The sequence below is a fragment of the Apteryx rowi genome, unplaced genomic scaffold (assembly GCF_003343035.1).
Source record: "Apteryx rowi isolate R43461 unplaced genomic scaffold, aptRow1 scaffold_12, whole genome shotgun sequence".
NCBI classification, from domain to species: Eukaryota; Metazoa; Chordata; class Aves; order Apterygiformes; family Apterygidae; genus Apteryx; species Apteryx rowi.
This window is the reverse complement of record NW_020447419.1, coordinates 5,055,410-5,073,820: the sequence shown is the minus strand read 5'-3', so window position 1 is coordinate 5,073,820 and position 18,411 is coordinate 5,055,410. Positions and strand designations below refer to the sequence as shown.

At 37.4% G+C, this 18,411-nt stretch overlaps 1 protein-coding gene across 1 annotated transcript in view; it reads right to left on the bottom strand.

The window, feature by feature from the left end:
• The window catches only part of PARD3B (par-3 family cell polarity regulator beta), a 411,041-nt gene extending 393,256 nt beyond the window's left edge, over nt 1-17,785 (bottom strand). The window contains exons 1-2 of the mRNA XM_026088114.1: nt 17,780-17,785; nt 16,082-16,183 (exon numbers count right to left, since the gene is read on the bottom strand). Of these exons, the coding sequence (XP_025943899.1) occupies nt 16,082-16,183; nt 17,780-17,785 (108 nt within the window). The remainder of the gene's footprint in view (nt 1-16,081; nt 16,184-17,779) is intronic.
• Between the last annotated feature and the right edge of the window lie 626 nt (nt 17,786-18,411).

Sequence of the window (18,411 nt, the reverse complement as noted above, 5' to 3'; positions counted from 1 at the left end):
GAGATAAAACACACAAGCACTAGCTCCTTCTAACAAAATTTATGAAAGAAACTGTCTTTACACAGGATGGAGGAGGTTTAGCTTCCTTGCTCAGATCCATTCCATGCTATTCTTCAGTAATGCAGTGCTTCTGAGTTAAGAGATGGAGTAGAAGGAAAAGGCATGTCAAATATGATAATTGCCATCGTGATTGACAGTGTGTCAACACTCTTCCACTGATAAATACTGCTTTTGTAAAAGAAAAGTCACAGAAAAATCTTCATTTGTTTCTCTCATTCAGTAAAACAGAGACAGAGGGAGAAAGAAAAACAGAAAAAAACAAAAAACCCCACACATCCACAGTACACTCCAAAATAGAAATTGGAGGAAAAACAGGTACCTATGGACTGTACTCAAAATAATCACTCCTCCTGCCCAGGTAAGAGAAACGGGAATCCAGATTTTCCTTTTAGGTCGTATCGGAAAGGAGCACTTTCCACTCTACTCATGTCAGTCAACAAAACTGATTTTGAGGAAAAAAGCTATATGATCTTAAATACCACTGAGGTAAAATAGAAGCTGTCATCTTAAGGCAAAAGAAAAAGAAAGAAAAGCCTTTCGCTCTATTCATTATTCATCACAATCACTATAGCCAGTTTTGAGGGGGAGGAAAGAAAACAAAAAAAAACAAAAACCAAAAAACCCACTCTACAGTTTTATACAAGGATTATAAATGAAACCAGTAGGTAATTTTAACTTCATATAGATCTGATATCTTGAAACTATGTACACTACACATGGTGATCAAAGCTCCTCACATAATACATTTCCTACCTACTTTAAAAGTTTGGCTTCAACGTCTCCAAGGTACCGCAATGTATCTTGAGGCACCTGGTTCCTGCGGCTGCATTGTTTGTTCCTCTCGTTAACGTTACTCCAGACTGGGCTACAGGAGCTTCCTCATCAAACAGTTTTTCCTTACAGCTCTGATTGCCATGGGGTAAATATTAGATATAAATGAAAATTTGGGAAACCTTCCTTGTAGGCTGAACATAAAACGATGTAAGAAGTAACATGTCATGTAAGAAAATTTTCAGAAGTGTTAATACAAAATGCATTTGCACCATATGAAAGACTCCTTAGATTTTAAAGATGTAAAACATCAAGATCAGGAAAACCTCAGTATTCTGAAACTCAGTTCTTTGATTCCTTATCAGTCAGTAATCTTCGTGTAGTCCCAGGAAAGCAAGCAATCATAACTTGAAAGCACTACTGATATGACCTGGGTCAAACTAAACCGGGTAGTTTAAGCTTAGGACCTCAGTCAACAGCAAATGAGGACAATTCTTCAGGAAAAGTAGAGCAAGTCATCTTCTGTAATGGAGGATCTTCCAACAAAATCATTAGCAACCTAATTGCATTAACTTGATTGCATGAGCTACCATAGTGTATTTTATTATCCTCTTCAGAATTATAACTTAAAGATACAAATTCACTAGAAATGGTGTACTCCTTTAAACACACCCTAATTACAATAGCCTGCTAAAGAAAAATAATAATAATCATAAAAGAGTAGAACTTCAGTTCATCAAAAAGCTAGTTCCTATTTTATTAAAAAAACAACAACAAAAAAGCAAAGAGGGCAAATGAAATTGTTTCGTTAAAAGCAGGAGATTGGTAGCAAATATATAGATTTATAACTACTTTTAATTAGTATGAAGTCATACACAGTATGAAAGAGTTCAACTTTTGCAAAAACAGTGGTGTAAAGCCATGTACTGCATTTATGCTTTTCTAGGAAGCCACATAATGCACATCTGCATACTTAGTTGACTAGCTCTTCATGCATATTCACCTCAAGTTTTGACTATTACTTATTTGTCTTAGGTTAAATTTTTCAACAACATGCAACAGAAAAAGCATCATGAAATGAGGCCTCCAAGCAAGCTGAAGTATGTGTTATCACCATTAATTAAAAAAATAATTTTTTAGCATTATGCTTTGCCATATATTGTTTGCGAAAGACATTCCTCTTTCATTTGCTCTACTACTGTGCATTCCTTTAAGCTATACACAAGTAGACATCATTTATCACATGCATCTTCAGAATACAAACACCAGGTAAAGATTACTTTAGCTTTATATCCATACTCAAGCCAAACAAAATCTCTCTGAATATGTGTAACAAGTCAACTGGTATGAAATATTACTCCAAGTATCACAACTACACTGGGAAGGTAAGGATGCACCACTTACATTCACTTTAATTCCTATTGTCAGAGACGAATCAAATCATTACATACCATTTAAATCATTACATACCATTCATCAGCTACAAATCACAAGTACCTGCTGACAGGATACAGAAATATTGTGCTATTCCCAAGAAAATACTCCTAAAATGAAATACAAGAGAAGAAAAGGGGCAAATGTTCATAGATTTTTAGTAACGCATTAACATACAGAAATGTAAAAGTTACAGCTTCAATATTTGATAGGATTCTATCATATTTCAACTTCATGTAGTATTTAATTTCTCTATCTAGAATACTGTATCTGCACAACACAAGCGTCTATACTCTTATATAAACCTCTACATATATTTAAAGATCTTCAGTAGCTTCATTATTGTACTCTTAAAAACTCCATCTGGCACATGACATAACTCATCACCATCATGCTTTATGAAAAGAATCATAACAGTTAGAAATGGCAGCATTAACTTAACCAAATCCACCAATTATTAGCACCTGATAAAAAACACAGTTATTATGTAAGATGAGTGTATTTTAAACATATGGAAAGCAAAAGTTGCTTTTTCTTCCAAAATTCAATGACATATATAGTTATCAAGCATGGTCTTTACCAAGATTTTTATCCTACACTTTGTTCTGGCACAGAAACTCAGGCTAAAAGTGACTGAAGAGCTTTGGACTGAAGAACATAAATACAGTCTCTAAGACTTCACCATTTCCTCCATCTAGCATTCCCTCTAGAGGAAGGCGCAGTACGAGGGAATTGCTCAGGCAAAGCTGCCTTTCTTGGCTGCAGCTGCCCTCTAGCCACAGAGCCTGACCTAAGGTAACAGCAGAGAGCAGTAAAGTTGGTAATTCCACTTGCAGTGCACATCCTAGCCTTCCTCCACATACCCAGCACAGAGCTGGAAAGACTCAGGCCAGGCCATCAGCTACTGCACCAGCTGCTTCTGCTGCTGGCAGACGATGCTTCCTTCTCCACAGCAGCCCCTGCCCTTGGCACAGGCAATGGCAAGGGCACTCTCTCGCAACTTTTCGAAATCTCTTTGCACCTCGCACCACCTCTCCCACACGCTTCCCAAACGGTCCCAATACCAGCTAAGTTTCAGTCATCCTTTGGATTCAAGCATCTCACTTTCTGAAGATCATTCAGATTTGGAAATGAATGTCTCTTTTTTCAGATAAAGCAATGAAGTCTTGGAGGCTCCAAACCATTCAAACCTGAGGAAAACATCTTCCACTCCCCTTTTTTCAATTAACTACCCTCTGTTACATGAACGGACAATTCTTCCACTAGGAAGCAAGTGTTTGGGAATGAGATGAATCCCAACAGGGGAAAAGGCAGGCATTCAGAGAGGTGCAAATACAGTAAGAAACATTACCCACTAACCAGAGAAAGTGAACCTAACAAAGTGTCAGGCATCCTTCTGTAGTAAATGAGATTTGCCACACAAACACAAAGATAATATAGCTTTTTTACACTTCAGGATGCAAGTCTCCCCAAAAGCATCTACAGTACCTACTATTGAAAAATGGCTAATGAGCTAGACTGGTCATAAATCAATTCCTGTATCACTCATCTTCCTCTCCATATTGTGAGTTATTCTCCCACAGGTGCCACTCTGAGGTACCTTGATTACAGCTTACCTCCAAACAAGGAAGAAGTCTTTAAAAAACAAGGATGTCATTAAGTGTCTGAAGGGAATTTTGGGGAAAGAGTTGGACTATTAGTACAACAGGAAGAAAACAACTCTAACAGCTTTATCAGAATAAAAAACAAGAGAAAACCAAGGAAATGGTACATATTGGAGAAAGCATAGAACGGGTTCAGTCAAGGTCTTCTAAAAGACAGCAGCCCAACAAATGCATTCTCATGTCAGAACGTTTGGAATGTTACAACTTTATTTCATATTTTCCAGCTAAAATACTTATTCCTAGATGTCATTTCTTGCTATATTTTCCTGAATGCATATGGGGTGGGGCTTATTTTTCCTGTAACTAATTAGTGGAACTTTAACAGAGAAGCAGCATTGTACCTTGGTTCTCAATTGCATAATTGTGAATGTAAGAAATTATACCGATGTTGCTGAACAACTGTTCCATCTGTCTTTGAAGAAAAAGAAAGCAAAAACCCCTCAAGTATTTGAATTACTGTAATTTAATTCTTTTTATTAATGCCATCTTTGCAGAATGACAACAGAATGAAAAACTGTAAAATGTTAATACTGAAGAGAGGCATACCAATAATTTCAAACTACACAACAAGGTAACTGAGATTATAACCTAAATCACTTCGCTGATCAAATGCTGTCACTAGTGACAGTTTCCTGATTTTTTTTATTCAAAAGTAGCAGTAAGGAAAAAAATGGCATGTTCTTCAGAAGAAGCAAAGTAAAATACYGAAAAAAGAATAATAAAAGTTTCCAAACAAATTCCAAAGGAGGCTGGAAAACAAGTCCATCTACTCGAAATCTGAATTCATTTGAAGAATTATTTCAAACATGCAGTAGGATTGGGACAAAGTTAACCTGCTCAGCAAGCAATAAGTAATTGAGGCCCTGATTGTCAGGGTACCGAAATGCAGGAGAAACTTTTGCAGTGTGCATGTACATTACTTCATGATTTTAACAAACATTAAACTACCAAAAAGCCCAAAAACAAAATCTAAGGAAGAAAGAAAACCTTTAAGCCTAACCCTAACTTCATATTTAAGCACTCTATTTTGTGGCAATGTCACAACTGAATATCAAGAACGACCTATTAGATCTTAAATCGAGTCAAATGCAATTTTATGTAGCACTGCAGATTTAAGAGAGTACACTACTACTAATTCCACTCAAGATTTGAAGAAAGTGGAACCAACATCAGATTCCTGTCCCAAGAGATTAGAATTCTGCTGTCTCATTTCATTACATGGAGTTACAGAGTAAGTGGACTTTCTGCAAGAAAACACTACTTCTTAGTCTAGTACAAGTTAATTTACCATTTAACATATTGAATAGTGTTAAAACAGAACCAAAAATGAAGAGCTAAGATCAAAGATTATATAAAAAAGCTCCTGCTAATCCCTGTTGCTTTCAAATATTCAAGAAGTAGTTGACTAGTGGTAGTATTTTAGTCAATCGGTCTATTTGATGTTAAATAATATTCCTAAAAGGTTAATTTTTGCATTTTACATTTCCATTTGTATCTTAAACTACCATGGAAGTTAAATAAAGCTCTTTGAAAAGTATCCTCAGCTACACAAAGTTCCTAACTATTATTAATTAATGGGGGGAAAAAAAGAGAGGTCACTGTGCGAAGGGGGTAAGAGGAACCTCATGAGAGAGGGCTATGAGCAGCGTTAGCCACCTATTCCTTCACAGAAGGCACTTCTGAGCTCCCAAAAGGATGAATTATGCTCACCTGTCTGTGCACGTGCTTATAAGCTAACAGACTTTGTGTGACCCACTGCTGCATGCCACCCATGCCCAGCATAGGGAAGGACCATGTCTGCCTTGCCCCGACCCCCTTCCCACACACTCTTCCTCCCCCCAAGGCAGGTACCAACTCAACTCAGCCTTACTTCGTCTACCAAGTAAGGATGGATGTTTAGACAAGCAAGCAACTTTTCTGGCTGCAAATGTGAAAACACATACTTCAGCTAAAAGTTGTCTCCTCAGGTTGAAATATGGGGGCCACCACCCTTTCCAACCTTTTGTAAGACACCAAATCAAGGTGAGCTTCCTATTAGGATCAATATTGTGTATTCCAGGAAGTTGGTACACAAGGGTTTTGTATGCATTTTTATGGAAACTCATATGCCATTTTCTTCACTCATGCATGCTACCGTTGCCTTAAATAAATTTAAGGGATGATGTCTCAAACCTGAACACAAGATTGCTTTTTTTGCCCTCTCAGGAGGAATTTGCTTTCACAATACTATTAGGCCATCAGCAGTGTATTTCCATTACAACAGGAAAGCGCCAAAGCACAAATCCTAAATTGCCAGCAACTGCTGAAACATAAGTGAGATTTCTACTAGCATTTCAAAACTTCACAGAAGTTGCATTAACTTTCTGAAATAGTTTCACAGGAATTAAAAGAACAGAATATTACATAGGAGGAGCATATGTATCAAGCTTATGACACTGAAGCAGTTGCCCAAAACAAGAAAGAGCTGCACTCCAATTCCTTAGGCCAGGAGACAAGTTGTTTCTGAAAAAGGAACGAAGTACTAATACAAAACTCCACCTCCTTCACTACTGTGAAGCTTAGGACAACACTTACACAAAGTGTACTACAGTACGAATTTATTATTCTCTGTATTGCAGTAGTCTTTGGAGCCCTAATTGAAAAGCAGAACAAAGCGCCCTGCCTCAAGCCATTTGCAAGCTAAAAAAGATAAGGAAAGTAATAAATCAGAGGCATATTACAGACAAAACCACTATTTATCTGGAAGAATTTGTTTTTAATACTTATTTTACAGCAAGACGACACACTAAAAGATCTTTCCATAACAAGGTTACATTTTTTTCCACAACATTTATCACTCGTTTGTAAACATCGACATGCATGTGTTTACATGCGCTCACTTTTAAACATCAACATGGGTTTAAAAGATTCCAAATATTTCTGACACTAAGGAAAATGCTTAAGAAGGCAGAAGCATCTCCCACCAGGTTCTCGCTACCCAATATTAAGCTCCTCTGCCACAACATTTGGATGTTCATTCAACCCACCATTTACAAACAGCTGCACTTAAGACTAACTGCCTTCCTCCCTCTGTCGCTCTCACTGTTTGAGGCACAGAAGCTCTAATAACTTCAGCTGTTGTACCACCAAGAAGCTACTGTACTTAGTGGTCAGGTGACAACATGCATTTTCAGGTTGAGACAAATGTTGAAAACCTTTCCAAGCAGCGAGTGACCCAGGTCCCAAAGCTTCTCCCTGCTATATTTGAATATTCATTTTAAAAAAAAAGACAAAACACAAATAAGGTAATGGAAGACCAGTAGAAAAGTCAATCAAAAAAGCACAGGTTTTGTTTCAAATTGGCGTGTCTTAAATACAAAGGATTTTTAACTCCACAAACCTATTCTTAAGGTCTTTTAGTTTTAGAATACATTAGCTGATATAAGCATTATTAGTCCCTAGATCCACTTTCGCACTTTCAACATTTGTAAGCACCAGAGCTTTTAGTTTTGTGACAAATATGCTATTATTTATTTTCCATGGAAAAACATTTCAGAGAAGGTTCACAGTTAACTTCATCTCTGTGCTGAATGTTACAGAACACAACCTTAACCTGGAAAAATAAAATTTTGGTGTCCGTATGATAAGAATCTTTATAGCTAAGTTTGCTTTCAAAGCTGGTAAAATTGAAATAAGTAACCTTTGTAATATGTTCCACGACAATATCTATTTTAAGAAAAATGACATTATACAGCATTAAATATGTAAAAGCTTAGAAATTTCTAGGATACATAGGTTAATTTATGCATAAAGGCACTGTGTTATGGCTTTAAATCTTTAAAACTGAATTTTCTTTAAAAAGCTAAGTAACATTTGACCAGGTGTCTGTTCTTAAAGCTATGATCTTGAAGCACATGCTAGACCTGAAGTTTATTACAGGAATGTTTCCAGTAACCAGGAGCACATGATAGTGTAATTGCACACCCCGGAATGTAATACCACACTTAAAAAAATGGTTATTTTAATGATTAAGCTAATGAGTTCTGAACTTCCAACCTATGTGGATACAGTTTCATAATTACACAGCTTGAAATCCTCATCAGCAAATCCAAACGCTTCTGAAACTCAAATCATTTTATAATCTTGAATAATGCATGGGACCTCAGCAGCAAGAAATTAAAACAAATTTCATAAAAATGCAAAGCTTCATAATCTATATTCTAAAAGAAACTGCAGTACTGAAATAAAGTGTTGCTTAGTAAGTACTAATGATGGTGATTTATTTTCTCCCTCTAGTACTCACAGTTCAGATCCCACTTCAAAAATAAACAGACCAACTCCTACCAAAATATCATTACATATATATGGTGGCTCACAGCATACCCTACTACACAAGAGTGAAATCAGACATCTGCTTCCTAAACAGGCATTGGCTCAAAATGGCATAAAACCTTTCCCTCCTAGAAAGTGTGAAAACATTATATTTTTAAAAAAAGGCAGCAGCTTGACTGGCTGGCAAACCATTTCATCAATAGGAAAAACAAAACTCTGCCTTAGTTCATCCAAAGGTCAGCAAATTCAAAGCCTACAGCTTTTTCCCAAAAGAATCCTCCTCCCACCACACCCTCCCAGCCCCAATTTATCTTTTTTGCTGTTGTTTAATATAAAGCCTAGATAAACTCAGTTGGTTTCCAGGAAGGATTGGCAAGGTGCTTTTGAACAAATCCAGTAAGTCAAAAAGCCTGTGGCTCAAGATGGGGGGAAAAAACCATCATGGCAGTCCGTGCAAACAGCCAGGTACTCCATCCTGCTCTGGGATTTTCCTGTCTCACAGTTCTTCTCCAGATGAAATTTTAAAGGTATAATGAATAAGATGATGGTAATTTTTAAGATACACCCTTTCTGATACTTCCCTTCCATGTAGATATAAGGTGCTTAATTACCAGATACCTGCAGGCTATTTACACTCTGGCTCTCTTGATAGACCAGAAGTTGCATGGAAGTTTTAGTCAGAGTAACATTTTGTATTTATGTCTTCATCATCCAGAACTAGCTAAGGATACTTAAGTAAACAAAATACTGGCAACAGTAATAATTTCACAGCCCAATAACTTTTACTGTGAGAAGCTACAATTGAAAGATCACATTACAAATTATTTATGTAAGAAAAAAAACAAAATACTTCAAATGTACCAAAGCTAAGACCAGTGCACCATAGCTTTGGAGGCTGTAGCTAAAATACGCAGAGAATAAAAAAATTAAGTCCACTTTGATTTCAACTTCTATAGGGTTTGACAGATGAATGAACTATTAATTATACAATGTTAAACACATTTTAAGATCATTTTCCTCTGAGCTATAGGATCTCATTTTTAAAAGCATGCAAAATATGAATGCAGGATCAGAAGCACTAAGTCACATAGACAAATACCTACACATATTCAAGCAGAGATATTATCCACAGCCTCAAAATTACACTTAGGGGGGAAAAAAAACATTAAAATCAAAATGAAGAACAAAAACCCTTTCATATCAGTTTTGCCGAATTTCTGCAACTTCATTTTTCCCCACCGTGAACATACCAGGCTTTTGATCTCCCTGTATTATCTCCGTAGGACCACAGAAAGAAGCATAAGACTTGGCTGCCTCAGGAGAACAAGGCCTCTCCGATAAGGCCGTCAAACTTTAAGAAGTATAACCAGGACGCTGGCAGAGGCGCTCAGCACGCTATGGAAGTTTGAAGCGCATATTTACCACAACGGCTCTAAGTCAGTGAAAGCAGCAGTGAAAGCAAATGACTTGGCTATAACATTCAACCAATTAAACGTCATAATAAAACATTGTGCACCAAAAAATCTAGTCCAGAACAACATTTACCACCTTATAAAGAAAGAGTCATACCACTTGTTTTTTTTAAATGCATATATTCTTTGGTGCAGGTTTTATTAAAGACAAAGGGCATCCAGACTACTCTGTGGACATTTCACACTTAAAATGTTACCTCCAGATTAAAAGAAACTAAGATCTTTAAGTCGCTTTCTATGCTACTATACACTTCTTTAATATTTATTCTTTAGATCAAAGGGATCTTCTTCCCCTTTTTCTTTTAAACTTCTCCTGGGAAAAGTTAGGTAACAACTCATAAAACAGCCAACTTAAATACTAGAGCACATACTTCAACAGGTAAAAATTCTCTGCTGTAATTAAGTCCTACACAACTCACCTTTTTATTCTTCAGTTTGTGTCAAACAAAAGTATATTAATCTTGTATAGGAAAAACAAACTCCATTTGTATTCTAGTTACCAGAAAGTTACAAAACCCTAGAGAAAATACTAGAAAGCTCAATTACACGGAAGTCTAGTTTGAAGTGAATTTCAATATGAAGTATGTATTACTTGCATATATCATATATTTGGGCATCAGATCAGAAGACAAAAAAAAAAAATCTGTCGTGTGTGACATTTTCAGGCTCTACTAACCCATTTGAAGCAAATACAAACAAGCCAACATCAAGGCTTCTGCCACTGACTCTCAGTGAAAGGTTTTAAAATAGCAATGTTAGCAGTGCTGCTGTAATTCCCTTAAAGAAAAATACCCTCAGTTCATACCCTCCACAGCCCCCCCTTTTTTTAAAAAACAATTGAGATACTCCTGCTTATTTCCTTGTTATTTGACTTTATTTTACCATTCATTTCCTTCATCACCTAAGATGCTATTCAGCCACACCTTCTCCACTTACATAAAAGTTATTTTACTTCTGATTTCTTTTTCCATTTCAAGAGGAATCAACCGGTGGAAGGAAGACAAACTTTTCAAAGGTTGACTGACTTCCATATATCTAAATTTAAATAAACACAGCACCTTGAAGTGTGCAGTCACCTTCACAGCTGGAATGACAACTCTGAAGGTCTACAGAGTCAAACTCAGGCCACAAAGTAACTGTTATACAAGAACCACATCCATCCAGCATTTCCAGTGACTAAACCTACCTGAAAATAATGGAAAAGTTCAAAATCTGCTAAAAGAAAACAAGTCTATCAGGTATTTGAAGAGACATTTTCCTTGTATAATTACAACAGTCTTGATGCTTTGCTTTTGAATCTATGCTTTTTTTGTAGTTACATGCTGAAACAACTGCTTCAGACCAGTCACACATTCACAATACTTCTTGCTTTAACTCTTCACTGAAACGGAAGTCACTTTCAAACAACCCTCTCAGAAGTAAGGTTTAAGGGAATTATCTCACATCCTCTACAAAAACAACTTCAGTCAGACCTTCAGCTTCCTAACAGTAGCACACATGGGCCCAATAGCCAATTTCAATAGTCAGCAGATGATTTTGCTAGCATTTTGGAGACCTTCCAGGAGACATGTTTTCTCAATATTGCATTTCTGCTGGTACTGAACTAAGAATCCATTGATTTTGCTATTTAATATTTCATTAAATACTTAGCTAAAATAATTGTCTGAACTACACTTATAGCATTTACTTGATTTCATCATTAGAAATATTTAACTGACAGTTACAATTCCTATAAATCTTTAAACTGAATGTCATTGTTCCAGTATTTGTTGTTCTGTGTCCTTCAAAAGCTTCTGCTCCTATTGAAAACATACCTAGAAGTCAAATATATTTAACAAAGAAAAAGTCCAAGTAAAGATATTTCTAAGACCACATTGGCATGCTGATATTTCAGTATCAGCCTAGTGCCAATCACATTCATGCACCCTTTGCCTTCCACTCCTCAAAAATCCTGTGACCTGAGAAAGTTTTAACATAAATGGATTATCTCAATTAATGCGTAACTTCATTACATCTTTTTAGTCTCTCAGAGCACTTCGGCTCTGTACGTTACTGTTTTGTTGCTTGTTTTGCCTTCTTTCTTTTATTGTACCCTGCCAACTCACCTGAGTATTATATTAAGCCAGATTCTGACCCATGCCCTATCGCCAATAACAAGTATTGTAACCCTAAGTGACAACAGAGGTTACCATTTTATGGGTAACTGAACTGTATCCTAGCAATTCGCTCCTCCATAAGGAGAGGGGATACAGTAATGCCAGAAACAGCACTTTGTAAATGGAAAGAAACCCATGCAAAGGCAAGGGAGGGGGCCCTCCCCATTGCAAGAGTGGCGAGATAGAACATCTGCTCACATATCTTTAAAGAAGTTGGCACAAAAGAAGGTACTTAATTTGGTACTAGCCTACTTGTTACCAGAAGGAACAGCCATGCCCTACTATTCATTCCCAACTTGTTTCCGTTCCCATCTTTGTACTGGTGCTAACACTCATGTAACAGCCTATAAAGCCACCCTAGGGAACTGAAGGAAAGGGAGGTTAGTTTTCAGCTACAGCCTCAACTCCACTTGAATTCAACAAGCAAAAGACAAGGGGCAGCAACACATGGCCCAGGACACTGCTGGGAAGGAAGGGGCGCAACCGCACATTTGGCCTGATTAAAGAGGCTTTATAATCCCAATGTGAACCAGGTTTTTGCTGTGAAATACTCTCTAAAGGAATGTGTCTCTCAGTTAGCTATAGAGGGAACTCCAGAAATATTACTATCACCAGGCTAAACCACCACCTTTGCGGAAACCCTTAAACCAGAGAAGAGGCAAGCATTGCAGAAGTCAGTAGATGCCTTGCATTTGATTGGAAAGAGAATTAAAGACTTGAATATTTGAAAATATCATTCTATATTAAAAAAATAAATAAAATCAGAAAACTATATAGGTACTACATAAAGTTTACATAGTTAAGACATATGCCAAACAGGCCAAATGTACACAATATGCGGGGCAAACATTTTGTACTTTTTTTTTCCCCCCTCCAAACAACATAGGAATTTTCTTTTGGCAATTCTTTTCTCAAAGAAAAAAAATCATTTCAAGAGAAAGATCTGTTAAGAACAGCTTATAAAGACGACTCCATTTATAGCTTTAGTATATATATAAAAACACACACACAAACAATTTAAATAATATTTTTATTCAAGTGGCAAAATTTGGGCTTTTGAATTACACCTATCATTCAGAACAATCAGGACACAAATTACTCACTAGATAACTGAGTGAAAACCGATGACAAACTATTCACTCCAGCTTTGACATCCACTTGGTGCCACAGATTACTCTTGGGGGGCGGGGGGGTGACAGCACACAGGCTCAGCAGAGAGGGGGAATAAAGAATTCCAAGTAAAGAATTTCCCAAGCATTTTCATATGACGCATGTTACCAAGCACACATGATACTAATTGAGGACTGTTTTGTACACAAGCAGGTCAAGTCGGCCTCTCCAACATGCATATCCGTGCAGTTGACAGCAATGAATTTTATCTACCACTGTACTGCCCATTCAGTGAGCTTTGTCTGAATAATTCTGAGTTCCAGAGGAAACCACTAAGTCAACACATCTGGAGTCTTAACACACTGCCACTCCTAGTAATGCACATTAGGCATCCAACCGCCACCATTACACATTTGAAATCTGTCCGTTTATTCCTTCTTTTTGTTATCCCTCAATCATTCACTCATCTATGACAGCATTTTGCTGCTAATCTCACGAGCACTTGTGCCTCCTTAACTGTCTATTGTTAAGGACTGTCAAAAGCTTTTGCAAATCCAAACAGATCACGTCCAATAGTTCTCCTTGATTCACTGTTTTGTTATCACAGAGAAAGAATTTCAATAGGTTACCATGCACATTTTCATTTGCAAACTGTGCTAGTTTACTGCTATCAAATCATGCTCTAGAGCAGATTAAGGCTTAAAAAATAAAAAGACCAGCTACTTTCCTCTGCCACTAAAACAGGCCTTGATGGTCAGCAATGTCAAGTGCACTTTKGTTTAAAGGCGCTGAGGTTAAGTGCAACATTTCTTTTAGGACAGAGTAATTGATTTCATGAGRGACTGCACTACTGCCTGGGATACATAGGAAAGGATGACAAGAACAAGGGTGCAAGGACAAAGCCTATTTATTTACCACATGGAAAAATCATAATCAAAGAGAATCAGTGCACAGATATAAGTACTAAGTATTCTTTAATCCATTTGGGAACCTTAGATACCAGGTCTCATTATGTCCTCCCCTTTTGAAAAGCTTAAGGATCCCCTAGGCCACATCCCCCATGTGCACTAACACCAGCCCAGGCTCAAGGGCTAACAGGCCAAAATAAAACTATTAAAAATATTAGCCCTTTTATATGGCTGGTTCTTGGTCATCTGATCATACCAACCCCCACAGGTAGGTAGTATCAACAGTTCCTATATGTGCTGTGAGGGGGCTGTGGACCAATTCCACTCCCCAAATGAAAGAGGTTTGCTTGGCCCTTTACCAACTAGTCCCATAACATGATTCCTAGATTCTCCCCTGGTTTTATCAGGAACAAACAGATTTGTCGCTGCAGCTGGCTCAGTAAGTCTTACTTATCACTGTTTCACCAGGGCCTGCTGAAAAAGAGAAGATGGCAGTGGTGTCTCACCTACAAGCACCCTTACATGCATTTCCTTTGTATGGGGCACATGTAATTGAGACATCACAGGAAGGGAAGACAAAGTTTGTTGTATTCCCAAACTGCTTCAGAACATGTCTGTGAATAACACCCAGTTCCACTGGGGTCCCTCTCTAGGCAACCTCAGACTACCAGAGTCCTTCCTAGCACTGCTACAACAGAAGATGCTTAAACCTGCAACTGTGTGTAAACTAGCAATTTCATTAGAAACACATTCTCAGAGTGATACACACTCAAAGTACTAGTAAGGCTTTAACAAGTAAAAATTGGATGATATAATCAAATATTCTGCAAACTACCGTTATTTGAGTAAGTGTTCATGTATTAGTATTTTAAATAGAGGAAATCCTAGGTAGGCATATTTATTTTTATTAACCAGTGAGACTAATAATGCGTTTCCCTTCCTTTTGATTATTTCATTTTATAGTACCATATGTTCATGGCCGCCTTCTTAATAAATAGCGGTATCAGTCCTCAGAATCTAGTCTTTAGCCTCCAAACACTATTAGAAAAAAGTCTTAAGATGTTTGAAACAGACTTTCAGTAAATATGGACAWGCAAGAAATACAAGTTGAACAAAAAGAACATACATTAAATATAACTTCATTGCTCAAAGAATTCCCCTATGGACAACAACAGAATGACACTGAAGTACCCCTTAGACAATTTTATAAGGCACCAAGAAACACCATCACATTTATCGTAAGCAAAACATTGCACTTCGTAATACAATTAAACAAGTAGAAGGGAGATTAAGTCATTAAATAACCAACAGCATGCAAAATTCCAGCATTTCTGCTTGCAGTGCGCAAAATTACTTTTAACATCACTGAACATAAGGCACTAAGTAGAAAAAAAACATTTGTCAAAGCATAGGCATATCCCACATTTGGGTCTTCATTTTCAAGTCACTACATATGGTTTCCTCTGATTTTATTCTATATGCTGAAATAAGTCACCAATTAGTTTCCCAAAACTAAATTATTCTGACAATTGTAAAACAAAAAAAACAAAGAGAGAGAGAGAGAGAGAGAGAGAGAGAGAGGGAGAGAGAGAGAGAGAGAGAGAGGCATCTACTATTTTCCTACCCAAAAAGGACATATTTGAACTCTCAGTTAGACACTCATAGCTTTGGGGAATTTGTACCTGGCCTACTCAGGCCTTCAGCAGCAAATCCAGAAACTCCTCCTGAAATATGACAGAGTTAGGGCAGCTGGTTTTGTCACTGCAAGTTTTTTTGTCCATTTATTTTATTATACATATTCAACCATGGTAACTGAATGATCCTCAGAAACCTCTATGCAGAGGAAGAGATTATAAAGATATTTGAATGGCATAAAAAGAAAAGTCCTGTAAAACTAATTCCTTCGTCACTATATTTCCATACAGCAATAAAAAGAAACACAAAACTGCTTGAAAAGGTTAAGTTCTAAATCAACTACCAGGCTCCTCTGATAATCTTCATTACTTTGTTCATGCTTTGCTTTTATTTTTACTCCAGAAACAAGAGATCTATAGCACCTCTAGGCAGATGTGTTTAATTTAAGAATATCTTAATATCTGCCTCAACTGCCAGAGATCCAAGCAATGAGAAAGTAGCATTAGTTATTTGAAGAGACACAGCAAAAAGCAAAAGTAGTATTTTCATCCAAGCTCTACCTTATCCTTGTCTTCCACAACGTCTGCCAGCACATCATCAGGGTCCAGGATTCCTCCATCTGTATACTCCAGGTGGTGGATATTTACCCAATAAGTTGGATCCTGTAAGACAGGCACAAGACATCTCAAACTAATTTTGTATGGTTTTAGCTCAACCAGCCGAAGCAGCTTTGTATCCCACCTCCTTCCCACCCATTTCCCTCTTGAATCATGAGGCAGAAGCTTGAAGCCACTAACATTGAAACTTAAAGCATATACAGAAAATGAGAACTACACTCCCCCCCCCAAGACACTTTCATGTTCCTACCAATAGGACGCTCTGCAAGTGATCTTACAGAAGTACATTCACATTGGCTTATTACGCAGTTCAATTCTTCAGTAAGATAGTTAATACAGAAACTGAGAAATAATGCTTTTTTCTTCTTGAAGTAGTTTATAGTTGGACAACATGGGTTATCATCAGCACACACACGTGAATGCGTATACGTATGGACACACATCACTCCTGTCACTTTCTGGCATATATATCTAACCCAGTTGCTTTCTCTGAAGAGGCAGCTGAGGCTACAGTGGCAAAAATAAATGGATAAATAAACCCTAATTTATTTTTACAAATTAATGCTCTCAAATTCTGGTGCAGTTCTGCATGCAACACAACAGGGATCATGTCAGTTTTCTAATAATAATGATTTCCTCATATATTAACTACTCCACTTCAGAAACTGAGAGCTTAACCCCCACTCCACTGACCCTGAGACAGAAGGGCTCAAAATGGGCTGCTTAACAGCAAATTTTCCCCAAGACAGAATACAAATCAGAGTAGACACCCAGTCACGTAACCACTGCCTTCAAACAACAGGCTGACCGCATACACACAACTTGTAGCAGGGGCAGGCTACATGAAATGTAGCTATATTTGAACAGCCTTAGATAACACATAAATGTTTATCCTCTTAGGGCCAGCTACTGTGGTTTAGCAAACACGTGTCAGCTCATTAAGTCACAGGAGCATGTTTAARCACTCTGTAGTATCAGCACTGGTAAATGTTGCACTGGATTGGCACATTTACAGCCAGCTGAAAGACAGAAGCATGCATAGGTGAGATGACCTCCATCAAATGCCATTGACACTGGCCAGAAGATGCTAAAATTAAGGCCCAAGAAATTGGCACACACACACAGAGCCTTGAAAAAGGTTTCACAAACAGACAAAGAAAGAAGAACACAGCTGATGCTGTCTGCAGTCCCAGTGATTCTGTTACAGGTGTAGCACCCCCTGCTTGCTCCCCAGCCAGTCTAGTTACAGGTCTCAGAAGCCAAGTGAAGCATAGTAGGCACACTACCTGGACTAGCAAGTTCCTGATTCTAGTTATGCTCCCCAAGTAATGAAGTTCTGAAAACTAGGGATATTCCACTCCGTATTTACATATAGGTAATCTATGACTGTGGCCAKCAAGGGATGTAGACAGCAGACAAATCAGGGTAATCCCATTGTAGGTATAAATGTGGGCCAATTGGATTAGACCTCTTTATCAGCTGTATCATAAAAATAGTAAAAAAAAGACATTATCAACAGGTCAGCCCATCATGTGCTGCTGCTAGCTCTGTTGTTGAGCTTTCTAACAGTTTTTTTCTTATTCTGACCCATCTCTTTTTCAAAGTTCAGTTTTAGTTCTTCTATTAACAAAACCTTCTTACATCCATGATGCCAACACTGCCCCAAAGCCTATTGCCATGAAACCGTACAGACACTTCAAAGAGGATTCCCAAACAAAATGGATAACTAAAGCATTCTCTGTAGAAAGCTTTTTAAGCATCCTCCCTTTAAGCAACAAGTTATATTAGTTCATAGTGTTATAAGTATAAAAACATGGAAGATTTTTTTCACCATTATGTTTTTAAATAGTCTCATTACATAAGCCTAATAGCTAACAACATCTTCAAGCCCATAAAAAATATTATTTCTATTTTTAATGTGTAGGGCAATAGAAAATTTCCATGTAAATTAATATTTAATCTGCATGAGAAATGTATTTATCTCCCCCTCTCCCATTTTTAAACAGCAAAACATATATTGCATTGGTAAAAGTAATTCTATTGCCATTAGCTCCAAAGCAGCATGGTTTTACCCTTTTTCAATTGCAGAATATTATTACAGAAATTAGCATGCACTAGCACCAATATACTCTTTCTTCTGGCCCAGATGCTCTCCCAGTTTGGCTGTATGCCATGAGTTTGGTATTAAAATTTAATGCCTTGTGTTTGAGTGTTAGGTATTTGTAAGGTACAGTAGAGCTGAATGACAATCAGCTAATTAAGCATATAAAAGT